The 27,308-nt window shown below is 36.0% G+C and overlaps 3 protein-coding genes and 1 long non-coding RNA gene across 9 annotated transcripts; 3 read left to right on the top strand and 1 right to left on the bottom strand.

The window, feature by feature from the left end:
- The first annotated feature begins 2,799 nt into the window (after window positions 1-2,799).
- LOC113327509 lies at window positions 2,800-6,528 on the top strand. Its single transcript, XM_026574697.1, has 6 exons — window positions 2,800-3,093; window positions 3,385-3,447; window positions 3,586-4,095; window positions 4,302-5,522; window positions 5,612-5,682; window positions 5,990-6,528. Exons 2-6 carry the CDS (start codon window positions 3,385-3,387, stop codon window positions 6,294-6,296), a joined length of 2,172 nt encoding a protein of 723 aa, XP_026430482.1. The 5' UTR covers window positions 2,800-3,093; the 3' UTR covers window positions 6,297-6,528.
- Window positions 6,529-6,933: 405 nt separating this feature from the next.
- On the top strand, window positions 6,934-11,795 carry LOC113327533. Of its 4 annotated transcripts, XM_026574719.1 has the most exons (8): window positions 6,934-7,065; window positions 7,220-7,337; window positions 7,460-7,879; window positions 8,072-9,242; window positions 9,338-9,404; window positions 9,706-9,991; window positions 11,428-11,504; window positions 11,589-11,795. In XM_026574719.1, exons 1-6 carry the CDS (start codon window positions 7,046-7,048, stop codon window positions 9,713-9,715), a joined length of 1,806 nt encoding a protein of 601 aa, XP_026430504.1. In that variant the 5' UTR covers window positions 6,934-7,045; the 3' UTR covers window positions 9,716-9,991; window positions 11,428-11,504; window positions 11,589-11,795. The 4 variants fall into 4 exon arrangements, with proteins under 4 accessions (XP_026430504.1, XP_026430505.1, XP_026430502.1 ...); XM_026574720.1 differs by lacking the exon at window positions 9,338-9,404; XM_026574717.1 differs by having other exon boundaries at window positions 8,072-9,404.
- Window positions 11,796-17,871: 6,076 nt separating this feature from the next.
- Window positions 17,872-21,404, bottom strand: LOC113327532. 3 transcript variants are annotated; one of them, XR_003348984.1, is made up of 6 exons: window positions 20,930-21,404; window positions 19,419-19,553; window positions 19,246-19,308; window positions 18,910-19,060; window positions 18,337-18,682; window positions 17,873-18,159 (listed from the first exon to the last, which is right to left on the bottom strand). It is a non-coding gene; the product is annotated as an uncharacterized LOC113327532 (long non-coding RNA). The 3 variants fall into 3 exon arrangements; XR_003348983.1 differs by having other exon boundaries at window positions 17,872-18,159; window positions 18,910-19,308; XR_003348982.1 differs by lacking the exon at window positions 19,246-19,308.
- A 1,897-nt stretch (window positions 21,405-23,301) lies between these two features.
- Window positions 23,302-26,487, top strand: LOC113327523 (receptor-like protein EIX2). Its single transcript, XM_026574710.1, has one exon. It carries the CDS (start codon window positions 23,302-23,304, stop codon window positions 26,485-26,487), a length of 3,186 nt encoding a protein of 1,061 aa, XP_026430495.1.
- Window positions 26,488-27,308: the final 821 nt, after the last annotated feature.

The raw sequence follows: 27,308 nt of genomic DNA, 5'->3' as shown, positions 1-27,308 counted from the left end.
AAGTTTGTTCTATCAGAAACATTGGGATCTTGTGGGTGAAGCTGTCATTGATATGACCCAAACCTAGTTTAGAACTGGTCATATTGCTAAAGTTTTTAATCATACTAATATATCCCTTATTCCTAAGGTTCCCCTTGATGAACTTGTCTCTCAGTATACCTATATGGTTATGTAATTTTGTTTATCAAATTATCTCAAAAACTCTTTCCAATAGGCTAAAAACTTTCATAAATAATATTATATCCCAAAACCAAAGTGCCTTAATTCCAAAAAGGAGTATTTCTGATAATATCTTGCTGGCAAATGTGGCTAGATATGCTGTTAACCATCATGATAAGATTGATGACATAACTGATATTAAACTTGACATGTCTAAATCTTATGATAAGCTGGAATAGTCTTTTCTTGAAAGTGTCTTAACTAATATGTATGGGTCTTTCTGATCACTGGATTAAACTCATAAATCAGTGTGTTTCTATCGTTTCCTATTATGTTCTTCTTAATGGTAGTCCTACTGTTTTTTTCAAACCTGGGAGAGGTTTGAGACAGGGAGACCCTCTTTCACCCCATCTCTATTTCATTTGTTTTGAAGCTCCTTCTTCTTACATTGATAGCCTCTCCAGGAAAGGTGCTTTGGAAGGTATAACAGTTTGTAAAAATGCTTCAGAAATGACACATCTTTTATTTGTTCATGATTCTCTTTTATTTTCTAAGACCACTGTTAAAAATTTGCAAACCATCAAAGACTACCTTCAAAAGTATTGATTGGCTTCTGGACAAGAAATTAATTTTGATAAGTCTGGCATTTTATTAGTAGGAAAATCCCACAACATAGGAAAGCTCAGCTTGCTAACATTCTAGAGATTGGAAACAGGGATTTATGGGAAAAATATTTTGGCACCCCTACTGTATTTCAAGCCTTTAAAGTCCAAACCCGTATGGGAATTCTCCAAGTTGTGGATGCCAGAATATCTATATGGTTACACAAGCTTATGTCTCAAGATGCTAGAACCACTCTAATAAAGCACATTGGTCAAGACATTCCTCTATTCTAGATGGGTGCCTTCCTCATCCTAAGCATTTGAGCAAACAAATGGATTCCCACCTTTGCAAATTTTGGTGGGGGAAGACTCTAGAACCCAAGGATAGGAAACTCCACTTGTTAGGCTGGGACATTTTATGCTCCCCTAAATTTAAAGGTGGTCTGGGTTTTCGAAAAGTTGAGTTAAATAACTTAGCTATGTTATCCAGGAATGTCTGGAGAATTCTGAAAAATCTTAAGTGTATGCTTGCCACTATCCTAAAAGCTAAGTATTTTCCTAGCACTGATTTTTTGAATGCCAAGTGCACTGGTAAGTGTTCCAGGACTTGGAGGTGTCTTCATGCTATTAAAGAAACCATCAAATCTTTTATTTCCTGGATTGTTGGGGATGGTCAATTCATTGATCCCTGGTGTGAAGTGGATCACTGATTTGGGCAATGTTAACCCTAATCCTCTAGTCCCACCAGACCCCAACATTAAAGTCTCTCATTTAATAAACCATTCTTCTAAAACGTGGAATATTTCTAGACTAAACACTCAGTTTGATAATGCTTTTGTTAAGAAGATTATCACCATCCCTTAAGCCAACAATGCACTCCTGACATGAGGGCTTAGGATCTTTCAAAGGATGGCAAATTCTCTTCAAAATCTGCCTACATGGGTATTAGAGGCCTTAGACAATCACACTATAAAAACCTTTAGTTGCGTATCTGGAAAATTAGGGTCTGTTACAGGATCCAAGTTTTCACTTGGAAAGCAGCTAGAAATGCTCTGTCTGCTAGAACTGTTTTGCATACTAGAATGCCTATGCACAGTGTTGACTGTGTTAGATATAGTCATCCTCATGAATCTATAATGCATTCCTTAGTAGTGTTCCCTTTTGATAGTCATGTTTGGTACTTATCTGATTTCTGTATTAACACCCAATTTTTTCAAAACATGTCTTGGATTGATAGGATGATGTTTTGGTTAACAGACCCCTTATCTAGATTTTCTGATGATAACCAATGCATGTTTGTAGCTATCTTGTGGTCCCTTTAGACAAGTAGAAATAATTTGATTTTTCAGAACCTTAATGAAAACTATACCTCTGTTATTCAGAGAGTCAGAGGCATGTTTTTAACTAGGAAAACTTTCCCTATAGCCTCTCCCACAACCCCTATCAATTTATGTGATAAATGGATGCCCATTCCTCTGGCTGGATGAAGTGCCATACTGATGGTGCTTATTATGATATTTCTGGAGCTAATAGTGCAGGATATGTGATGAGAGATTACGCTTGTAAAGATCCTTTTGTGCTTCCATGGTTTTTGAAGTCAAGTCTGCTGAAGAAGATGAAACCAGAGCTATTTGGCAGTGCTGCAGAAGGCTTTGGATCAGAAGTTCATTCATGTTATCATTGAAGGCGACACAAAGAACCTTGTTGAGCAATTTTCAACTGGCCATTTTGATGGGGATTCTAGAACGAATCCTATCTTTAAAGACATTCAGTTTTATTCTACCAAATTTGTGGATTGTATTTCTAGTTTTCAACCTTGTATCTGTAATTCAGTTGCTCATTGGGCAAAAGTAAATAATGCCTCTATGTACTGGTCTGTGCCTCCTGTTTAGTTACTACCAACAACCGAGGGGATCATTACCCTTTTTGAAGGTCGTTTTCTATTAAAAATAAATAAAAATAATAAAACTTTCTTTCCTGTTAAATTGAGTGTGCCTCAACACACGGTTCAGTAGGGCTTTCCCTTATCAGGCCGAGTCCAGACCCTAACCTTTTATATTCTCTGTTCACTTCCTGGCGCCAAAAGTTCTAGGGTTTACAAATTTACTTTACCCCTCCCTCATTCTCCACCTTCTCCTGGTAATTATTTGTATTTTTTAAAGATCTCCTTAAAAAAACGAAACCCGGTTTCTGAATCGTCTTCAACATCAATTCAATCATGAAATTTTATCCAATTTCAGATTTTTAGACCCTAAAAAATTGCAGAAATTGAAGAAGAGACGGCCAACAGAAGTCTGCAAATTTTTGGGGAGTTTTTCATTTTTTTCACAAGGTTAGTAAACTAGAGCCTTCTTCCTTATGAGTTTCCATTTCATAAACTGAAAATTTAAGGTTTTACTGGTGCTTTAAGAAGATCTCAGTGACTAAAATTATGGTCCAGGAAGTGTTCGCTTATATGTCTCAATGAAGAATTGTTAGATTCTTAATTTTTTTTTATGTTTCGTCATTTTAATTATGTTTTTTTGGAAAAGATCACCACTTACTTTGGGTCACTAATCTTCTTGCGAATATCAACTTATTAAGAATTTTGATTGTTTTCTGATGTGTAACATTGTCCTTGAAGATGTCAATGTCTACTTTGAAGGCTTGGAGGGAAGTGTTGGACATTAATACTCAAGATCCTGAGGTAGTCTGTACTGCAGTAAGATTTGGGTTGTCGCATTTTGTTTGTGGTTTTAGAATAGGTGCAGCTTGCCTTTTAGATTTACCTTTATAATCAATCCTTACTTGTTTTCTGAACTAAATACGATGATTTTTTTGTCAGGTTTTAAAACCACAATTTCTGCTGAAATTGTATGACTTGCTCATCAGTTTGTCTTTGGACTCCGTATCTCAGTTTCCTGGTGAAAAGCTTACCGATATACGTAAAATCTCCAATTTTCTTTTTGAAGAACTTTCAAGGAGGTTCGAGCATTTTTTTTCTAATGTAGGGCAAGGTGTACTATGTTCAGATTCGTGGGGTCTATTACAGGACTTAACTCTTTTGTTAAGATGCTGTATTTCTATGCTACACTTGTTAGAGTTTGATTTAAGTCTCCTCATTGAAAAATGCAAAATTCTCCTTAGTATACTCGGCAAACTATGTTCTCCGGAGTTAGCTTCTTATGTTGGAAGAAAGGGGACAAATGTAATTAGCGTTAAGGAATCCACTTCACGTGAATGCACTATTGCTGGCGAAGATTGTATTACCTCTGTAGTCGAGGAATATGAAACTTTTATGTGCTTTGTTCAAAAATCCCGTGCATCGATTCCTGTCCTGCGCTCAATCGTCGAGGTATTTTTGACCACTCAAACCCTCTTATTTACTCATTAATCTACTAATTTACTGAACATTCGAACATGAAACCATTAGAGTCACTCTACTGAAATCCTGTAGTTGTAATTTCTCAAACCAGATATTCGCTTTTTGTTATTGATATTTAAATTATGTTCATATGTTTATTCTTAGCAAGTTGAACAAACCCTGTTTTTACATTCCAGGTGTTCATCAATGAATTTCTAGTGCACAAGAAACTGAGAGATTATTTTATAATGGTTGACAGTATATCTTCTACGAGTGATAAACTATTTATGTCCCCACTGAATCTTGGTTCAAGCAATGTTCTTTTGGAGTTGTTATCTTCTCATTTTCTTTTATCGGTTTCTGACCAGCCAACCTTCCAGAACTCCTTTGAAAATTTCCTTCTGCTGTCTGATGAAAAGCCCCACTTTCTAGACCTAATAAGCCTAAATGCAGCTATGCAATTACTTTCAACAGTCCTCATATATTCTCCACCACAAATTTTACAAGCGTATATAATTTTCTTAGTATGTGGACGCAGTAGCATTAACATGGCTTCAGAGGATCAAGCATCAGAGCCAAGACTCGTGAACTGGTGCTTTTCAGCATTTGAAATATCAATGGAATTGTATTCCCGAAACATGTCAAGTTTACAATTGGGGGATGATCATGAAGAACCTGGAAGTGGGTCTAATTTTATTAAGAAACAGTGTACAGCAGGAGGATTATCACATCTATCTTTTGAATCTCATATTCGGCCGGTCATGTATAGTCAACTTAAAGCTCAGACAGCTAACTTTGCCAAATCCAGTCATGATTTGGCATCGAAAACGAAGTCTGATCTTATGGATACTTGTACTGCATACATAAAGGAGAATCAAAATATCCTTAATGAGTCATACAGAGATGAAAGTTTCGTTGTTTTGTGTTACATTATATCAATGATCCTTTCGGGAGATATCAGGGCAAATAGATTGTGGAAGAAAGGAATCATAAGTCAGCAGGAAATGTATTTGTTGGCTTCCACAGTAAATTTGATGAGCAGTTCACTGTTGCAAATAATCTGGTGCATGCAAAAACGAAGTCTGGGTAATCCTAAAATTCTAAAAGATTATTCTCAGTGTAAGGAGTACGATATGATAATTAGCATCATCAGTTGTTTCCAGCAGTGCAGCATTAGTCAACCAATGACGACCCTAGTAATGGATATGATGGCACAGTTCCCTGCAAGGCACAAGTTCTCGAAAATGATGTTTATGCACTTTGCAGGCTTGCTGTTGTTTAGTTTTGAAGCTGGATATGCCTTCTTAAGCAAAGGTTGTATACTCATGTTGATGACGTTGACAAATCTATTTATTTTCGAAGAGGGTAATCTGGATGCGCTGAAACAAGCCCCTCAACCTTCAAATAAATCGTTGGTGGTAATGTCTTTTTCTGCTATTCGTAAGTTATATGATTACATTTGGTTTGTTTATTTCCCCTGTTTTTGAAATATAATATTCTATTTCAGGTTTTTTCTCCACGAATTTCTTCCCGTCAAGTCGCGTCGAATTTTAAAAAGTTTCAAAGGTGCATCATAAGGTACATGTAATTTTTGATGAATATTTCATTCTAAATATATGCAAACAAGTTCTTGAAGATTGCTTCTATAAATTTCTTATACTATTGATATGTGCGTAATTCCATTGAAGTAGTTCACCACATTTTGGATTTCCGATGATTAGAATTTGGAGTCTGATATTTGGTTTCGGTGTAGGTATTCTGGATTGAAAACTGTGAAGTGTTTATGCTTTGGGATTTTGTTTACGTCACCCAATCCTATTTACTGTCTCCAGATGTCGCATTTAGTTTTTCGTTTGATTGCTATAAACTCTTTGATTTTTTGCAGAATCAATGAACCAATTCAATCTGAAGCTTCAAAAAGTAGCCTGATCAACGATGGGGTAGAACAGTTTGGGCCCAGCACAATGGAGGAGAATAATTGTAACAGCCAGAAGCAATTGAATTTGAAACGCATGCTAGGTAACACCAGACATCAAGATTATGATGAGTTGGCTGATTTTGTTGAGTTCAAGGAAGGAAAAGATTATTCGAAATATGAGAAAAATCGAAAGAAATACCGTAAGTATGTGTGCGGAAAAAAGGTAGGCTACAGGAAAGAAAGGAGAAGAAGATTGAGAGCTATCCTGACTTAGAAAGCTTGTCATGAATCTTAAGTAAGTTCTTTACTAGAGCTTTAATGTGTGCAAATTGCAAATGTTGTTAGGGTTTAACATTTTGAAATCCTGTTTCTTTAGAAGTAAAAATTCCGGAAAAAGGACATAAAAATTAGTGAATTTTGTATAGGTATCCAGTAATATAGCATGTACGTATATTTATAAAAAACTTTTATAGTGAAACTGTTATTTCGATTATATTTGAAAACAATCAATCACAGTTTGGCTTGCAGGTTCTGGAAAGTTAGATTAGTTTTAAATCTGTTGAAAATTCCATTTGGGCCATTATTTGAAAACATTATTACAACTTACAAAAATAAAAAATAAAGCAAACCACTTGATTTCACTGTTTGCGGAATATTTGCCTCTTTCAAAATGTAAGTGTCAATACCGTTTCATATAGGATCAAAAGATTCCACCGATCTTGGCCGTTAGATCGAGAAATGGTTGTCCTTCGTAAAAGAACTCAAATTCAAATCACCAAATTTAATGTCCTTGTCTTTCCGTTAGTTGTCATAACGGTTCACTACACGTGGCCTTCACTCGTTGGATCGTCATTTATGGCATCCGTTAGTTTGGTGAGTATATCGTGTATAGTAGCTCTCTGTACTGTGCCCGAGTGTTGGCGCGAGATTTCCCCCCACCCCTAACAAAATCCTTTCTACCCATCGGAGATTCACTAACCCTTTCCTTGAATTCAAGTGATTTGGGGTTTTGTTTTTCTTCAAATGGCAGAATTAGAACAAAGGTATAACCCAAACTCAAACCCTAGTTTGATTTATTTATTTTTTTCTTTTCAATTAGGTGTGATTTGTTTGATTTTACTGCAATAATGTCAGAATTCATGACAAATATGTCTTAATTTAGTATTGGTTGATCATAAAGATGTGTTATTGTTGCAGTAAAATCGTTGATAAAGATGTGATTTTTGCTGTTAATGAATGTGACTGGAAGGTGTCAATGACTACTACCTTGAAGACTTGGAGGGAAGTGTCAGACATTAATATTCAACTGGCTGAGGTAATTAATTAAGCTGTAGATCTGTAAGATTGGATGTCGTATTGGTTTCTAGTTTCTAAATTAGTGCAGCTTACCTTTATAATCAATTATTGCTTGTTTTCTGAATGAATTCACTTCCTCAGGGTTTAAAACCAGAATGTCTGCTGAAATTGTATGACCTGCTCATCAGTTTGTCTGTGGACTCGTTATCACGGTGTCCTGGTGAAAAGTTTACCGATATATGTAAAATGTCCAATTTTCTCTTTGAAGAACTTTCAGGGAGGATCGAACATTTATTTTCTAATGTTGGGCAGCATATACTATGTTCAGATTCATGGGGTCTTCTACAGGAGTTAACTCTTTTGTTAAGATGTTGTATTTCTATGTTGCACTTGCTTGAGTTCGACGGAAGTCTCCTCATTGAAAAGTGCGAAATTCTCTTAAGTACACTCAGAATATTATGTTCTCCGGAGTTAGCATCCACGACAGGAAGGAAGGGGAAAAGTGTTTGTATCACCTCTGTGTCCTGTGCATTTCTTCCTGTCCTGCACTCAATCATCGAGGTACTCTTGACCACTCAAACCCTCTTATTTACTCATGTATTTATTGATTATTTGAACTTGGAACCACATCACTAGAATCATGTAGTTGTAATGATATAAACCAGGTATGAAGTTTTTGGTATTGATATTTAAATTGTGTTCATGTGTTTGTTCTAAGTCAACGTGTACAAACACTAATTTTTATTTTTACAGGTGTTCATCAATGAATTCCTAGTGCACAAGGAATTAGGAGATTATTTTACGACGGTAGAGACTGTCTCTTCAACAAGTGATAACCTATTTATGGATCCATTGAATCAAGGTTCAAGAGATGTTGTGTTGGAGTTGATTTCTTCTCATTTTCTTCTATCAGTTTCTGATGAGCCAACCTTCAAGAACTCCTTGGAACCATTCCTTCTGCTGTGTGATGAAAAGCCCCCTTTCCTTGACCTAATAAGCCTAAATGCAGCTATGCAATTACTTTCAACAGTCGTCATATATTCTCCACCACAAATTTTACAAGCGCATATGATTTCCTTGGTTTCTAGATGCAGTGGCATTAGCATGGCTTCATATAATCAAGCATCAGATTCAAGACTAGTGAACTGGTACATATCAGCGTTTGAAATATCAGTGGACTTGTATTCCCAAAACATGTCAAGTTTACAATTGGGTGATACTCATGGAGAACCTAAAAGTGGGTTTGGTTTCAGTGGTAAACAATGTACGGCGGGAGGATTATCACATCTATCATTTGAATCTTATATTCAGCTGGACATGTATAGTCAACTGAAAGTTCACACAACTAACTTTCCTACGTCTGCTCATCTTTTGCAGTCGAAAATGAAGTCTCATTATAAGAATGCTTGTATTGCATATATGAAGGAGATTCAAAATATTCTTAACGTGTCATCCAGAGACGAAAGTTTCTCTGTTTTGAGTAACATTATATCAAGGATCCTTTCTGGAGATATTGGGACTAGTAAATTGTGGAAAAATGGAAACATAAGTCAGCAGAAAATGTATCTTTTGGCTTCCATAGTAAACTTGATGAGTAGTTCACTGTTGCAAACAATCTGGGCAATGCAAAAAGGAAGTTTGGGTAATGCTGAAATGCGAAAACTTTATTCTCAGTGTAAGGAGTACGATATGATCATAAGCAAAATTAGCTGTTTCCAGCAGTGTAGGATTACCCCCCAGTCAATATGTACCCTAGTAGCGGATATGATGGCACATTACCCTGCAAGGCATAAGCACTCGAAAATGATGTTTGTGCACTTTGCAAGCTTGCTATTGTTTAGTTTTGAAGCTGGGCTTGAGTTCTTAAGCAAGAGTTGTATACTTATGCTGATGACATTGATGAATCTATTTAATCTTGAAAAGGGTAATCTGCATGCACTGAAACATCTTGAAGTCGAATCTTTATCATCTCCACGTTCAAATAAATCATTAGTGGTAACATCCTCTTCTTTATTGAAGTCGTTAGGGCTATATGGCCGTGCATTGCAGAGGCTAGATTTCTGAATTTTGCGAATCCGTATGTCAGGTACAGATAGTTTTTATGAATTTCTCATTGTAAAAGTATGCAAAAAAGTTCTTGAAGATTGGTTCTGAAAGTCTCTGATTTTATCATTGTTACATATGGTCGAAATAGTTCACAACATTTGGATTTTGGTGATAAGGATTTGGAGACTAATTCTCAGTTTCGTTCTAGGTATTCTGAGATTTAACATTGTAATGTGTTGAAGCATACAGGGTTTCTTTATGTCACTTAATCCTCGAAACCGTGTCTAAATTTCTGATATACTTCGTCCATCTATTGCTATTAACTCTTTGGTTTTTCGCAGGACAAATTAATCAATTCAACCAGAAGCTTCAAAAAGTTCCCTAATCAGTGATGGTGTAAAACAGTTTGCTCTTAGCACAAAAGAGAAAACTAGAAGGGATTATATGTGTGGCGGCGAGAATTGTTTGAAACATATACTAGGTAAAGATAGACCGCCAGATTATGATGAGTTGGCTGATTTTGTTCAGTGCAAGGAAAAGATCATTCGAAATGGCTGAGAGATTGAAAAGTATCGAAATTATGCATGGGAAAAAAGGCAGGCAACGGGAAAGATAGGAAGAAAAAGAGTAAGAGCTAACCTGAACTAGAAAGCTTTTCATAAATCTTAAGTAAGCTTTACTGATTTATTTTGAGTTCCTTGTGCAATTGCTAATTGGAGTTTATCATTTTAAAATCTTTGTTTCTTTATAAGTAAAAATCTGGAGAAAGGAAATATAAAATTAGTGAAGTTCGTAAATGTAGCAAGTACATTGAAGAGCTGTTAATATTTGTACAAAGCTCGTAAAGTGAAACAGTCATCTCAATTCTCAATCCAATTTGTTTTCCTAGATGGGTGTTTTGAGATATCAGCTGCTGGTTTGGCTGGCCTTTCTTATTGTAATTCAATCCTTGTATTCACTTTAAGATCCTAGTTCAGATTCCATTTATTTTGTGTAGCTCAGGTTCAGTGTTATTTGAAAATGAGATTATGATACAAGGCTACAAGCTTTAGTCCTAGGTTTTTGCGAGGCTATATTAGCTTTTCATTAGCTATGCATATTGGGTATCCTTCTGTACATTATCTCAGTCATTTAGATACAAATAGTAGGGCATAGTAGTGTGGTGTATAAGGGTAGTTGTTCTCCCTCACTGGGGTGTCTGCCATTTCAGCTGTGGTTATACATGCGGGCCAATTCTTGTGTTCTTCATGATTCATTTTTGGATTTTAATACTTTGGTTTATGTTGGTAAATGCAGATTCCATCTTATTTTTTCGCAACTCAATTCTGTGTAGTTATTATTTTGTAGTTATTTGATTTTTTAGGGTCAGCCCTGGCTTTACAACAGCTGGTGGATTCGAGCATGAACCAGTTTCTGAAGGAGGAAGTCGAAGTCCTGCAGATATGACCGCATTTATAAGTTATTAAATGGTTGCCTCATACATGAATTCTGTGCTTGACCAAAAAAATGAGCATAACAACGGTGTTCAATCTTAAGAGAGTGCTGTTAACTCAGTGGATTTGATTCTTTTTATACGTGATAAGAAACCTAGCTTTAGAATAAGAAAGTATTAGATCAGAATAAGTTATAAGCATGAGCATAACGACATTCAATGTATTTTAGAGATAAGTCATGTTTTAGTATCAGTTTTGTGGGTACATTTGCTTACAAGAATAGAAGTCATGTATGAGGAAACAAGTTTATGACCCTCTAGAGTGATGCACATATATGCTCTCGCAGTTACATAGAACATATATGATTTTGATTTTTTTTTTTTTCATTCTTTTGGGGCTTTCTTTTTTCTTTTCTGAAATGTAATTGCTCCCCTCTCTGGATTTTGTACTCTTGTCACCTATTGTCACGATTACCTTGTACACGGACACAATATTCCAATATTTTGTGACCTCTTTTTAATCTAATCTGCTCTTTCTTATCAAAAGATTGCGGCTTAATTCTATTATGTGTTATTTAGTTATTTAGTTCCTATGCTTGATTCTGGCTTGATCCCTCTTTTACTTTATCAGGTTGAAATCCTTCTTCAGCAGATGGTAAGTTATCTTGCACACAGCATACTTCGGGACCTCTTCCATTACAGCAGATGGTAAGTTATCTTACAAACCAAGGAATTGCAATTTTGAATTTTCTCATTGTGTAATCCTTTCTGATAAACTGTTGTCTTTTGCAGCAATCTAGGGGTTTCAACAGATGTCGTACACCATTGTCTCAAAGAATATCCTTTTACTACCTTTTCATTGTTCAACTTGTATCGCTGGTAGTTCTAACTGCGAGATTGTTATTGTTCTATGTTACATCTATAATAATTGCCTACATATAAGAACGGCAAACTTAAATTACTGCCCAAGTGATTAAGAACAGTTCTTGATTCCTTAACTTCTCTGCACTTGATGGGATGAGCAATGCACTGGAGCAGAGCATCAATGCACTCAGAATAGAGATGGGATCTGAGGTTCTCCTTCACCATTACCTGGGAAACCCAGGTCTGAAGCAGTCATGCCTGGTGATGATCCTAAATACGTACAGGTGCATGGAATAGAGGAATGTCTGAGATGACTGAGAGTTGTAGTCTACTGGTTTTAGTATTGACAATGTATGTGCATCCAAGGATGTTTCTCTCAGTCTGTCATATGGGTGTTCGATAGGCTAGATATTGCCGTTTGTATATGATAAGGATATTCATGTTGGCTATTTGAACTATCTGATTTTTATCTCTGAGTTGGGACATTTTGAATGTGAACTTTTGAGTTTTCCTAAGAACCCAGAAATTATATGTTCTTGATGATTAACAAACTGCGCAGATTGCATCACCATTTCTGAAATATGTTTTTGATTGATTCCAAAGTTTTAATTCCGGCAGTATGTTACATTGTGAATCTGAACTGTTGTTTGCTGTCTGTTTTGTGGTTAGTCCAAGCTTTTTGGGCCAGAAATTCCTCTTACTCTATCTCGAGAGTGATTCTTTGTATACGTGGGAAACTCCAGTTAAAAATCAGGAAAAAATTGGGGCCCCGAGAAAATAATTAGGGGCCTCAGCCATTTTATTCCCACCACAATAAATCTATTTTCACCCGAAAATATAGTGAAAATACTCTTTTACCCTTCACTAAACCTAAAACTCAAAATTCTATTAACCCTGAACTTTAAATCCCAACTCGTTTTCATTTTTAAACCCAAAATTTTGTTAATCTCACTTAATTTGATTTTAACTTTTTTTTTTTTCAAATTTCTGATTTGCAATTTTTTTTTTCTTTTCTGAGACTCGCATGAAAAGTCGTTAGGCAGTGATGTTTTTCAAGGACGACTCTTAACAGTCGTTAAACTTTCAAAAACGACCGTAGGAGTCGTTACTTTTAAATGTTGTTTCTTGACGACTCTAAACAATCGTTAATGATTATAAAAGAGTCGTTATCCTCTTCTAAAAGCCATTAATGGCGGAAATACATTAAAGAAGTTAACGACTCTTCTGTAAACCTTAACGACAGTTTAGAGTCGTCAAGAAAAAACTTTTAAAAAGTAACGACTCCTAAAGTCGTTTTTGAAAGTTTAACTACTGTTAAGAGTCGTCCTTGAAAAACGTCACTGCCTAACGACTTTTCATGCGAATCTCAGGAAAAAAAAAGTTTGCAAACCAGAAATTCGAAAAAAGAAAAAATTAAAATCAAATTAAGTGTGTACACTAATTGAGTAAAATTATCACTAATTAAATAAGAGTAGATTAGCCATTATCTAAAATATTTGGATAAGGGGTATTGAAATTAGATTTGGGTGACCTTTTTGGTCTTCTAATGTGATGCCCCTAATTAGCTTTCAGGGCCCCCAATTCAGCTCTGCTAAAAATCTCAAGAGACAATCCCTGGCCATCCCACGAAGCCAGCAGGAGGTGAACCTTACCCATCAAAAATTGTCTCCCGAGTCTTTGTGGGTGAGCCTTACCCACCAAAAGTTGTCTCCTCAGAATTTGCCATAAAAGTTGTGGGATCCACTAACAAAAGGTTGTAACAATACCCATTTGCCATAATATAATGACATTAGAATATTTGATACCTGCGTCGTGTATTATATACCTGCGTTTCTGCTACACGTTTCAGAGGGTTTTGAGTGTCGCGTAAATCACAATGGCACTTGGCAGGTTTTATTTCCCGAACCTTTTTTTTTAATCGAATCTCCGCCATTTGAATTCTCTCAACTGAAAAACTAAAAGGTTAACAAAACTCTCTCCGTTGAAGAACAAGAAGATCGAAGGTCTTCCTTGTATAGATCAAGAAATTTATAAGAGATACGTACGATTTATTGATGGTGTCATTACCTCCGAAATCAAGTGATCTTTTGTTTTTCAAAGCTAAAGTTTAGCTGATTTTGAGTAGAGAAATTAAATTAGCATGCATGTTAACTGTCGGATGAAATTCCTCATATTTGGATGGTCTGTGCCATGTTGATGACAATGTTGTACTAGTTAATTAGCAAATGATCATTACTTTATTTTTGACTTAAAAGGTTGAGAATATATTGAAAAAAATGAGAAAAAGAGTACATGGGAGGAGCGTCTAAGCGAGGCCAAAGGTGAGGGTTTACTCTGAAAAACAGGATTAGAGGCTAGTGAAATATTGCTGCTGTTATCACAATGCAGAACAGGAGGCATTGGTAGAAAAATGAACAGGTCTTGCAGAAGTTGACATAACCAAACAACCTCAGCTGCAGTATGGGCAAGAGCTCTATACTCAGCTTCTGTACTGGATCTGGCAACTGTAGGTTGCTTCTTTGCACTCCAAGAAATAGGATTGTGGCCAAAAAATATGCAAAAACCACTGGTTGATCTTCTATCATCAGGAGAGACAGCCCAGTCTGCATCACTGAATCCTTGCTAAGTGTGAATCCCTTTGGTAAATAACAAACCATGAGTGATAGTACCTTTGACATACCTTAAAATCCTCTTAGCATCACTCAAATGAACATCAGTAGGTTGATGCATAAATTGGCACACCTGGTTGACTGCAAAACTGATTTATGTCCTGGTCCAAGTCAAGTATTGTAAAGCACCAACTAAGGATTTAAATTTAGTTGGATTAGATAGAGCAGTACCATCATGAGCACTCAATTTTCCAGAAGAAAAAGTGTAGTAGAACAAGGCTTATCACCAACCATTTGAGTTTTATCCAATAAATCCAGAGCATATTTAGTTTGACACAGAAAGAGACCTGATGCATTCCTCTGAACTTCCAAGCCCAAGAATAATGGAGAGCACCCAAAGTTTTAATGGGAAAATGAGAACTTAAATGTGTAATGAGTTCGGTGCAATAAGTTGAGGAAGTACTAGTTAGGAGAATATCATCTACAAAAACAAGTAGAACTGTGATTCTGTTGCCAATTCTCTAAACAAAAAGAGAGTGATCTGCTGATGAAGGCTTGAAACCCATGGAAATAATAATTTTGAAGAGCTTGTCATACCATGCTCTTGGTGCCTGTTTTAGACCATAAATTGACTTATGGAGTTTACAAACAAAATGAGGCTTATCAGGATCAACAAATCCTTGAGGTTGTTCCATAAACACATCTTCTTGTAGATCCCCATGTAGAAAGGCATTACTTACATCAAGTTGATGAATTTTCCAATCAAAGTGCACAGCCAAGGAAAAAAGCAATCTGATAGTAGTTGGTTTTGCTACAGGACTGAATGTCTCATTATAATCCTATGCAGCATGTTGATGAAAACCCCTTGCCAAAAGTATAGATTTAAACTTGTCTATGGAACCATCAACATGATATTTAATTCTATAGACCCACTTGCATCCTACAATGTTTTGACCAGGTTCAGGTTTTACAAGTGAGTATGTTCCAGCATTTTGTAACGTTGTATGTTCATCCACCATAGAATTCTTCCATTTGGGAATTTTGATAGCCTGAGAAAAGCAAGTTGGAGTGATATGAACTGAAGGACTGAGTAAAGCAGCTAGAAGAAGATGCTTGGTAGCAAAGTACATCTTCGGCTTTGTAATACCATATTTACCCCTAGTCTGCATGGAATGCTCATTGTGAACCACAGAAGAATGTTGTTCAAGAGAAGGGGACGAAGTAATTGCTGAAGATGGTACCACAGTGGAGTCTAATGAAGAGCTGAGTACATCGGTAGACTGAGTGAATGAAGGCTGAGCAGGAGCTGTGACAGGAAGTTCCTTAGCAAAATTTTCATAGCATATAGTTGAAGTTGTGGTTGAAGTTGATACTAAAGGAAGAATATTTTTGGTAACCACTTTAATCAATCTTTGCTACAAGATATAGATCATTTGTCTGGTTAGATCAATCTAACTTTAACTACCGAAATAGTCAAGTATAGATTCTCACTCAATCAAAATAAATATCAAATAGATATATCTAGAATGCTAATCTTATGCAACTAATCAATCGAATAAATCAGATTCTAATTGGATCCCAGCCGATCAAGGTTTGTGCACACAATACGCAAGATACGAAAATCAATAAGAAATCTTCTTCGTCTTCAAATCTTATTTAATATTCAATAACCTGCACAACACCACTTGAATCTCTTGTGATCAATCACATACATAATGAAGTCTGTTAACGATGGATTATCACAAGATGTATTTAGATCTAACAACAGTTATAAAGATCTCGTCGATACTTCGATCTAGTTTGAGTGAATCTTATATCAGAAGAGAAGATTTTCAAGAATAAACAAACTAGGTGCAACCAAATCAATTGAAAACTAAAAACACTACAATTATGTAGTTTCCCACCAACGGTACTCTTAGAGCTTCTTGATCCCACAAAAGTCTTTAAACGAGCGATCATAAGAGATTTCACCTAATTAGGTTACTTTTCTCTCGGAATAGACGGCTCCATCAGAAACAACAAAAAATGAAGTTTGCCTGACTCTTATGATAGTTTGCTAAAAATGCAAACTTAGGTGTTTATAAACCAAGGATATTTGGATATCAAGGAATTTACAAAACCGAAAATATTCTCAAGATATGGAATGAATGACAATATTCTGTCATAATTCCAATAAATGCTTGTCCAATATTTCCGAAATCTCTCAATAGAAAATCTGCAATTAGTTAATACACATTACTAATTTTTATTCTCTAGAGATATGCATTTAATTGCTGGTAATTAAAGCATATAAAGCCAAAAATATTAATTAAAATATTCTCAATTTATTTCGGCACACGATCTCCTTGAATACTAAGGAATATCTTTGAACAATAAATGATAAGAGTTATTGTACGTGTTCAAAGTATGTTGACATCTTTTCACTGCAAATCCTTATTACATATTTACATGGATTTACATTCTTGGAATCGGTTATATCACACTTCCAAACAAGTATAGAATTGGTTCACCGGTATTCCAAGACTACTATGTGATTAATTAAATACCAAATCACATACATGGGTTCAATCGGTTCTACCAATCACTAGGATCGGTTAGACATAATTATGGAAATACTTTTGATTGGTCATACCAGTCACTAGGATCGGTTACACCAGTTACAAGGATCGGTTCCATATATACATGGTATTACTTGTGACCGGTAACACCAGTTAATAGGACCGATTACACCAGTTACCAGGACCGGTTACACCAATTACAAGGATCGGTCACACCAATTATAAGGATCGATCATACCATCACATGGTGATTACTTAGGATCGGTTACGCCAATTAATAAAAACCAGTCATAACAAATCATAAGTCAGGCATTGTGATTAGTTATACCAAGATATATAATTAACATAAGTTAAGATCGGTTCTACCATCTCACACATATTGGTCATCCAAAGATTTGAAATGAAAAGCCGGACCAATAAGCCTAATGACTTCCTTTTCGATTCACGAAACAAGTTCATGAACGCACTTCCTTTAAAAAAATGTAAAACATTGTTTTCTAGGATGAAATCTTCACTATAACCCATTCGCATAATCATAACAATATATACAAGATTATGTCGATGTCACATCTAAGAAGTTCAAAAGATAAGCGCTATACTTCATAGTCTAATTCCCTAATACTATGATCATACACTTATGATCATGTCACTTCACTAGAGTGTTATACATTATGTACAGTATACACTACACCAAAAATAGACATTAGCAACTTCCTGGCGCTGTTGCGAATCGGGATCGCAACTGCAGTCAGCTGTTGCAAAACGTGGTGCATCAAGTTTTCGCAACGAAAATATAGCTGTTACGAACCGTTTGACTCGCAACAGTTGTATAGCAGTTGCGAAATTTTTACTGTTAGTTGGAAAATCTTGACTAAGTCAACGAAGACAGATACAAAATTTTGCTGTAAAAATTTCGCAACAGAGGTTTTCTGTTGCTAAATTTTTGCAACAACAAAAAAAAGGTCGGTCATCGTTGACCTAGTCAAAATATTTTCATCCCATTTCAATTTTATCTTGCAACTACTCCATAAACACTGTAATGCTTGTGATTCAATCATTCAATCAAATTCTAATATTGATATGCTTATCATTTGTAACTACATTTCCTCTAGATTTCAATCAATACTCTTAACTTAGTTTAGTTTCAAAAGTAAGAGAACAAACATACATATACGAAGAATATAAGTAACTCGTACTTGTGAACTGGTTCTTCTGATGCGGCTTCCATTTTGGCTTCGAGTTGCAATAGTGTAGCTTCCTTGAACACTTGGTACTGATTCAACACTATACTATGAAGTCCCCACTAAATCTCAAAGCTACGATTGCGCCAGCCTAATTATTGTCAAATGAAAAACAAATTTCAAATTACAATTCAAGTCAAACTGAAAACTCTAGGCATACTGTTGCGCCCACAATTTGCATTATAGTTAAACAACTGAATCCTTGCATCTTATGCAGTGAAGTAAATTATCCTTCAAAAATACAAAAACATCGACAGACAATTCTTACCTGTAAGCTGCCAGTTCCAGTAATCATCTCCTCTTTCATCTTTTCCCGTTTTTCTGCAGCTAACAGCTCCAAGCGTACAATGGATCTTCTAGCTTGATTATTTGAAGGATCCAACTCCACAGTTTTTTTCATGTTTGAAAGAAAAGAAAAATAGTAAATAAAAATCATAAGTTGATTAGTGCAAAACTATGTCTGGAGAAAATTTATTAACATTTCAGACCTAGCATAGCTTCTTCAAAGTGTTGAAGCTTTTCGTGAGCCTACACTCTCTAATCATATCTTTCATATATGCAGGATTTAACTCCAAAGCTTTGTCGCATTCCTTAATAGTCTCCTCATATTTACCCTGTGAATATCATGTTTCAACTTCAAGATCAAATGATAAAAGGAATTATGACCATACGAAGAACACCATGATACATGAAAAGAAAACCACAGTCGGAATTACACGTTGAAGTACATAGTTCAGACCATACAGTGTAACATGACTTAAAGAAGGCGTAAGAAATATAGTTCAGGTCATTTATCACGTAGCTTAAGTTGAACAATAAACATCATGTTATATACTCGTACCGAATTCGAGAAGCAAGCATCTCTATTTCCATGACATGTAACAACCTGTAACGCAAGCTCATACACTTAACAACAAGGCATCTTAATACTGCCCAGACCCAAAAAGCTTATTTCCTCCAGTTTTTGCATCATTGGCTTCAGTTAAAGTTTTCTGCATCAGTAATAAATGAAAATAAAAGATAATCATCATCTAATTCTGTATATCGGGGTAAGCCTTGACGACTACCAGCACCAATTTCTTAAGGATTAAAATGCATTTTAATATTGGATGAAGTGCCTTAGGCGTATGCCTCATCTACAAGCACAACCATAGTAACACCGACAACAACACCTCACCCCGAAATGCTACTTTTCTACTTTCCTTTGATGCGCATCAAAGGCTCCCATGTCAGACTTGAACTGGAGAAAGGACGACAAGAGCTTTCAAGATCCTACCTCTTTAAGTATATAAGCTGCACTTTTAATATGGATGGAAAAAAATGTTCAAACATGAGTTATAGGTTTCAAACCTTAATCTACTTCATCTTGCTGCTTATTTGTTTTAAGAGAATCCTCTTAGCATCTGAAAATACACAACCAAATGTATCGAAATGTACCCATATCCAAATCCAAGAGCAACTGTCACAAAGAGTACTCACTGGCACCTGCTGGATGTATTAAGTCATCAGTATCAAGATGGATGATCCAATGCATGTCAGATTCCTAGGTTGAAAATTATCACAGTAGATATAGAACTCTATCAAAATACACAACCGCAAATTATAACCACCAACAGTCTGGAATTCATTGGTAAAATGACAGGCCTACAAAGGTAATGTCAAGACACAAAGTAATTTCATGAATCAAGATGGTGTAATGAAAGGTGACTAGCTGGGTGTATAATTTTACAAATTCTCGGAAAGGTGATCAGCACAAAATATATCAAGGTCTAAGGTTTTTCAAGTAATACTCCTGCCATTTCGATGATGATTAACTAATGCAAAGATTATATCCAACAAGAGCCCAACTCTTTTTAGTTATTTCACAGCATTCTCATCTCAAATTTCAGTGAAGGAAAAACAGAAACTATTTGTAAACATAAATAGGAAGTCTACTTGTAGCTCTCATATCAGCAAAATGGACACAAGGTTTCTACTTTCAAGTCATTTGCTTTCATATCATCCAACTACCAGTTCCATGATCATACTCGTGAAATATGACCCAAAATTCCAGATTGGTGCCTCTAACTGCAGAAAAAAGCATAAAAAAACCATCAACAAGCTTAAAAACGAAAACCTAACAATCAATCTACCAAAATACACGAATAAATAACAACATTAATTGATTCAAACAAAGAAACAACATCATTACCTGCTCTGGTTTCAATGGAGGGATTTTTTTTCTTCTGCAGATCTGGTCTGAGAGAGTGATACTTCATGGTCCTGAAACTCCAACTTTATTTTATTCTTAATGCACCACTAACTCCACATTTGTATCACTAACATCATCATCCCTAACTCCATGACACTAACTAATAATCCTAGAATCAGGTTCATCTACACTCATCTCATTCTCAGTTCATCACCACCAGTTGGAATTCATTCCCAAGTGTTATCAACATCCTACAAGGCTACATCAATTTCTTAGATACAAACTCAGAATTCTAACAACACCACAATTTTCTTATCCCTGAATCAAAGCACAAATCTAAGATATAATCCACTGCTCTATATCATAATCAATTCAATACTCAATTTCTATCTTCTCAGACTCAAATCTTAAAAACATATGCACATCTCTTCTTATCTTTCAAGATAAATGAAATCCTAATTTATCTTCAACTGAATTACTAACCTAACCTGTAACACTTGATTCCATAAGGAAGCTCTAACTCAACCTCACCCAACATCTCTATCTGAATTCTAATTAAAACCCAACCAGAATCAATCAACACAAATCAATTTCACTTCAAATAAAAAATTCATACACTCATACTCAAAATTTGAGTAAAACAGATTCAAATAACAGAACTCTAAATTACCTTTTCTATTCTTCTCCTGAGTTCGATTCAACATCTGAATCACCATCACTGATAACTCCATCATATTCTTAATACGATAATCAAACCCTAGATCTTCATCAGTTACAATTCATCAACTTTAATTTCAAAAAAAAACTTCAATCTCACACGTAATAAAAGCCAACTGCAGAAACCCTAAATATCAAATTCAAACCAATGTTCAACTTCATATTCTAATCCATGATAAAACCATCTTAATTCAATCTCTTAAACCATCATCTTTATCTTCTAATTCTTCTTTGAACCTCAATTGAAACCATAACTCGATTATTTCTCAAACCCCAACTTTCTGCTTCTTCCAACACCCAATCGACAACAGCATCATCACCTTCACCCTCAATTCAACAACTACAAGCTTTACACGAACTAAACCCGGGATACTCAAGCTCAAACCACTGAAGATGAAATCGACAGAGAGGAGGAGAGGAATATGGAAGAAAAAAGAAAGATAAAGAAAATAAGAGAATGAAATTCTCTTCGATCCGTTTGAGGATAAGGCAGGATAAACCCGTGTAGGCACACACGAAATTGGCATGCGTGAATCAATGGTAAAAAAAGTATTTCCTGGCACACGCGATTTTGGCATGCTTGAAATCATATAGTTGCGAGTAGCAACAGAAATGAAGCAGTTGCGAAATTTGCAACAGCGGAAGGCTATTGCGAAAATTTTGTAACAACAATTCGCAACTGAAAATTCGCAACATCTACATTTCTCTTGCGAATCTGAGTTGTTATATCCTGAATTTGGTGTAGTGATATACTGCTTCGCAGTTATGTTTTCAATATAGCACGACTTGAAAGATATGTGAGGAATAAAACAGTTCAAGTCACTGCCCTCGAGTGGAAGGATGATGTCGTCGTTGTAGTTCGTTACTTCTTCACATTCTTTATTTTCCAGATTTATACTTGTATGTCTCGACATTCCTAGACTTTGTAGTCTAACATAAACGAAGTTGACTTTCCAGATTTACCCATGATTTTGATGGAGCCTGCATTGAAATTTTTACCTTTTAGACATTTGATTTGTAAAGGTCAAGCATGTATCGTGTATGAGATAGAACCGTTCGGGAGAATTGAGATAAAGTTGCATGTAGATAATGGATAATCCATTCACTATTACAATGGCGCTATGCCGCTATCTAATTTGGATTTCATCGTAGCAGTCTCAAGAGTGTTGCTAGTCTAAGGGTAGGGCTTATCAAGAACCAAGAATCATTTAAGTCGACGAAGATGCATTTCGGCTTTCTCTTTCTTCCAAGTTCAGAGTGATGTTTAAAGGTTTTACCTAAATACCACCCACACATAATCCGTAGAAATAAGTTATGCTGATCTTTACTTTCGGAAGGTAATAATATTAGGTCTAATCAGGTATGGTCTAATTTTAATCAACAACAAAATGTTTGCTGAGTGGATGGATTGGTTAAATCGCTCCCGAAGGTTATGTGTTTGAGTCCTTGCAAGGGTAAAGATTTTGAAGGATCATTTTTAATTAAAGCATGGAACATTTTTTCAGAAATATTAGCAACTTCAAGGTGGGTCGGAAACCATTTTCTCACACAAGAACCAACCCACCAGCCAAGCCCCTGGAAGATACAGGAGTCAAAGTTGATGTTTAAATTCGCCGTATGAACCACTAGAAATGCAATACCAATGAGAAAAACTGAAATAAATTTTTCAAAGAAAGCGAAAGAGTCCACTTTATGCGGTGTTAGCGTGTCAAGCAATAATTGAGTCGTGACAGGGTGCACAATGTAAGTTCAGATGAAAGGTTAAGAGCACAGCACGTTCAACAGCAAGCAAAGTGGCTCGTACTGATAATAAATCGGAAAATGAGTTATTTGTCCAAATATTTTTAAAACATGGTTCAAATAGACGAGTAAAAATTAGTATGGATGAAATGGACATCAACAAAATAGTAAGATGAAACTGGATTCATCCTGACTTAAACTTAAAAAATAACAAGGACCAAACTGAATGCATCCTGATATAAATTGAAAATAAGAAAAAGTATTTGAAAATGAGTAAGATGAAACTGTTTATATCCTGACTCTTTTTACATTTTTGTTTATTTAAACAGTATTAAAACATTTACCTAAATGTCCTTTTCACCCAGCAATTATTGATTTTGATCTTTTTAACCAATTTTGTGATAATAATAAATCATGTGGTATTGTGTGATGGGAACCATATCTCCACAAAATTCAGTCAACGTTGTTGTTGTAAATGTCGTTGATAACTAATGATATTGAAGAATGTCTGATTAGAGCAGCGTCAAAGTCCAAAAACTCCAAATAAAAGATACTCCAAAGATAAAAACAATCTCATAGCTAGCCATGGAGTTGAACTTGAATCAACCACTTGCTTTTGCTTATGTTCCTCTTCTTCTTGGTCTAATATTCTCCATTCATTCTCCAGTTGCTCTTTGTTGTCATGAACATGAAAGAACATCTCTCTTGACTCTCAAATCCTTTCTAACTGATCCTTCAAACCGTCTGTCATCATGGCAAGGGAAGAACTGCTGTAACTGGCATGGAATTCATTGTTCTAATGATTCTTTACATGTCATCATCTCGCTTAACCTACGAAATCCAGACCCTGAAACGTTTGTACGCAACGTTGGCTCATCTGTCATCTCAACCTCATCTCAGTCGGTTACTGCACGTAATGGTACTTTAGCGACAATCATCTCAACTTCATCTCAGCCGAATAGAACTGCACTACATGGTAGTTTATCTCCTTTGCTCTTCAATCTTGTTCATCTTGAGTATCTTGATCTAAGTCATAACAAATTAAACTTCTCAAACATCTCTAGCAATCAGTTTACAAAGTTGAGAAATCTTACTTATCTTGATCTCTCGCATTCGATGTTTTCAGGCTCCATTACAACACAATTTGCTAACTTAACTTCGTTACGTTACCTTGATATATCGTGTTCATCTATTATTATGGATTACTCAGCATATTCATATAATTTTAATAACTCAAAAGTATCATACAAGTATGATACTTCATATTTCTCCACAAGTTACATATCATCGCCAAGTTTGAATTGGTTGCATGGTTTAGTTAATCTTAAGGTTCTAAGATTGATAGGTGTTGATCTTTCCATGGCATCTGCAGAAATGAATTGGGCAGAGCCATTATCGCTTCTCTACAGTCTTAGGAACTTAGATCTCTCCGATTGCAGTCTCTCTGGTCTAGTTTTTCCAGTGCATGAGTATCTTAATCTTACGCGTCTAGCGTCGTTAAGAATGGATTCTAACTTCTTCAACTCTCCAATTCCAGTTCAGTTTGCTAATTTCACTTCTCTTTCAGTTCTGGACTTGTCAAACTGTAACTTGCAAGGTTCAATATCCCATCTTCCTCAACTTAAAGAACTTCATCTAGGTGTGAACCCAAATCTCAATGTCAATCTAACTTGGTTTTTCAACCAACAATGGCCAGAACTCCAAATACTTTCGATACGTTTAACGGAAGTGAATGGGTCGATTCCTAGTTCAATATCACACGCATCGTCATTAGTTTCTCTTGACATGTTAGGCTGTGCAATTCAAGGTTCTTTACCTGCTTCAATCTCAAATCTTTCACAATTGCAGAATCTAGAGCTCGATCATAATAACATTGCCGGGTTCATTCCTCCTTCAATCTCTAAACTCAAAAAACTTCAAATTCTATCTTTAACTCAAAACAATCTACAAGGATTCATACCCGAGTCGATATGTGAGATGTCTTCACTTCAGCAGATTAATTTGGGGCGTAATAATTTGACGGGAACGATACCAAGTTGCATTGGCAAGCTGAGGAACCTACAGAAATTTTTTATTGGCGGTGACAACTCTATTGGGGGCAACATTTCATTGATTCCTTTGATCAACGAGTTAAACTTAACTTGGATTGATCTTGCTTCAAACAATTTAACCGCCGAAGTAGATGGAAACTTGGTTCTGCCTAAAATTAGCCTGCAAGTTTTGCGTCTGCAATCTTGCAATTTGCAAGGGCATATCCCAACTTTCATTTGTGATTTGCCTCAGCTGGCTGCATTGGATTTGTCTCGTAATAACCTGCGAGGAGCTATTCCTTCTTGTATCTTTGAACTTCAAAATCTATCTTATTTAGATCTCTCCAAGAACAATCTTCAAGGTACATTACCACCTTCGCTTAATATAACTCTTCAGTTTGCATTTCCCACACTAAATTTAGCGAACAACAAAATTCAAGGTCAGCTTCCACTTCCACCTCAAAAAATTGGAGTCTTTGATCTGTCACATAATAAATTCTCTGGTGCAATCTCGGATGAGATTGGGCAAGCACTGTGCAGCATTGGGTATGTCTCATTATCAGACAACAAACTCTCGGGGTCAATCCCTTCTTCTATGTGTGCAAATACACATAATTCTATGATGCATCTTGATCTTTCCAACAATGAGCTATTGGATACAATACCTTCTAGCTTCCAGTACTGCAATTCTCTCATTTCCCTAAATCTTGGCATGAACAACTTGATAGGAAACATTCCACACGAGCTTGAACGAATGAAGAATCTCAAAACCATACTGTTAGATAGCAACACTCTCAATGGTACATTTCCCACTTTTATCCAACAACTTCAAGAATTGGAAGTTCTCAACTTAGGGAACAACAAGTTTGGAGGTTCTATCCCAAATTTCATAGGTACACTCCGTAATCTCAAGATTGTTGTCTTGAGGTCAAACGAATTCAACGGATCAATTCCACAGGAGATAACTCGTTTGCATAAACTCCAGATATTAGACATATCGAAAAACAAACTCTCTGGTCAAATTCCTAGTAAGATTGGCAGCTTGAAGATGCTAACAAGAAGACCCAGTAACAGAATCTTACTTGGTGAAGAGATATCCTTCATGTATTCGGGGGTGGAACTCCAGATTGTCACCAAAGGAACTGCCCAACACCTTGAGCTTGTATTCAGTTATAACTCAGGCATCGATCTATCGTGCAACTTTCTTGAAGGAAACATCCCACTGGAAATGGGTTTACTGAAAGGGCTTGCAGTGCTAAATCTGTCGCATAATAACTTGTATGGCAAGATACCAACGAGCATAGGTAGCATGAGAGGTCTGGAATCATTGGATCTTAGTGTCAACAAATTGTTTGGAGATATCCCAATGTCTTTGACATCAATCGACCCTCTTGGGTACTTGAACTTATCTTACAATAATTTGAGTGGTACTATTCCAAGAGGAAATCACTTTGATACATTGAGTTTAGATGGTTCCGCTTACACTGGCAATACATTGTTGTGTGGTTTCCCAACAAATAAGAGTTGTCAAGATAATGTTACGAGCACGGGTACTGATGCGTCGCAGAACGATGAAGACCAAGAGAATGCAAGAGAGAAATGGATTTTATGTGGTGTTATTGCTTTAGGTTATGCAGTTGGAGTTTGGGGTTTGGTTTTGGTTTTGGTTTTCAGATGGGATGCGTACTGGAGATTTGTTGATATCATGGTGGTAAGAACAGCTGGATGCACCACCAGCTGAATTCCCTTTATAGCTCCTTCCCTGCAGTAATTTCGAGTTTTGAAGACAACCCAACAATCCCGGCAGTTTATTCATTCAACTGCTTTGTAGCTTGAAAAAACTATTCAAATCAGTGAACAATACGTCACTAAACTCCTTCAAATTTGTAAAATCTATCGGATTCATGTATCACCTAATCAGTATAAATGCAAATGGAGAAGCGCGCGTGACTGGTTTTCTTGTTTCAAATGGATTCTTGTTCTTTTTTTCCTTTTTCCCTCGTAAGTTTGACTGGTTTTGTTAAACAATCAAGGAGAATTAGAGAGACGGGCTCTAACCGTTCACCGTCGATAAAGAGCGCGCTTGATAAAAGATATAAGTAAAATGTACAAAACAGTACTAGTATTAAGACCCGATTTGCAAAACCATCACACTGTTACAAACTATTAACAAAATGGTCACACTTGCGTCAAAAAGAGAGTTAAGTGATGACTAGCAGTTAAATATGTTAACTAAATTAACTATCTGTCTTCCCTACTTATCCATCCATACACAATTTTTAAATTTTTCCTTCATTGTAATTATTTTGACGGTGGTGTTATTTGTAAGTGGTGGTGCCGCCACTTACACACCGTTACACCGCATTCAGGATCGTTACACCGCGTTCAGGTTCGTTACACCACATTCAGATTCGTTACACCGCATTCACCCAAAGGGTTCACCACTTCCCCTTTGATGTTTAGTGAAGATTTGTAAGCTAACACCAACAACACCACCACCACTTCAACTAATTAGTTAAATGGAAATGGTATTTTCAAGGAGGGTATTTTAGGAAAAGATAA

Source organism: Papaver somniferum, unplaced genomic scaffold, assembly GCF_003573695.1.
Source record: "Papaver somniferum cultivar HN1 unplaced genomic scaffold, ASM357369v1 unplaced-scaffold_102, whole genome shotgun sequence".
Classification (NCBI taxonomy): Eukaryota; Viridiplantae; Streptophyta; class Magnoliopsida; order Ranunculales; family Papaveraceae; genus Papaver; species Papaver somniferum.
This window is presented reverse-complemented; position numbering and strand designations above follow the sequence as displayed.

Excerpts from the sequence above, each read along its gene's own strand:
- LOC113327509 (XM_026574697.1), top strand. The coding sequence starts at position 3,385 with ATGTCAATGTCTACTTTGAAGGCTTGGAGGGAAGTGTTGGACATTAAT. Across the intron at positions 4,096-4,301 it reads TCCTGCGCTCAATCGTCGAG|GTGTTCATCAATGAATTTCT; the intron begins GTATTTTTGACC and ends TTTACATTCCAG. Across the intron at positions 5,523-5,611 it reads CTTCAAATAAATCGTTGGTG|GTTTTTTCTCCACGAATTTC; the intron begins GTAATGTCTTTT and ends ATTCTATTTCAG.
- LOC113327533 (XM_026574717.1), top strand. The coding sequence starts at position 7,046 with ATGGCAGAATTAGAACAAAG. Across the intron at positions 7,066-7,219 it reads ATGGCAGAATTAGAACAAAG|TAAAATCGTTGATAAAGATG; the intron begins GTATAACCCAAA and ends TTATTGTTGCAG. Across the intron at positions 7,338-7,459 it reads TTAATATTCAACTGGCTGAG|GGTTTAAAACCAGAATGTCT; the intron begins GTAATTAATTAA and ends TCACTTCCTCAG.
- LOC113327523 (XM_026574710.1), top strand. The coding sequence starts at position 23,302 with ATGGAGTTGAACTTGAATCAACCACTTGCTTTTGCTTATGTTCCTCTT.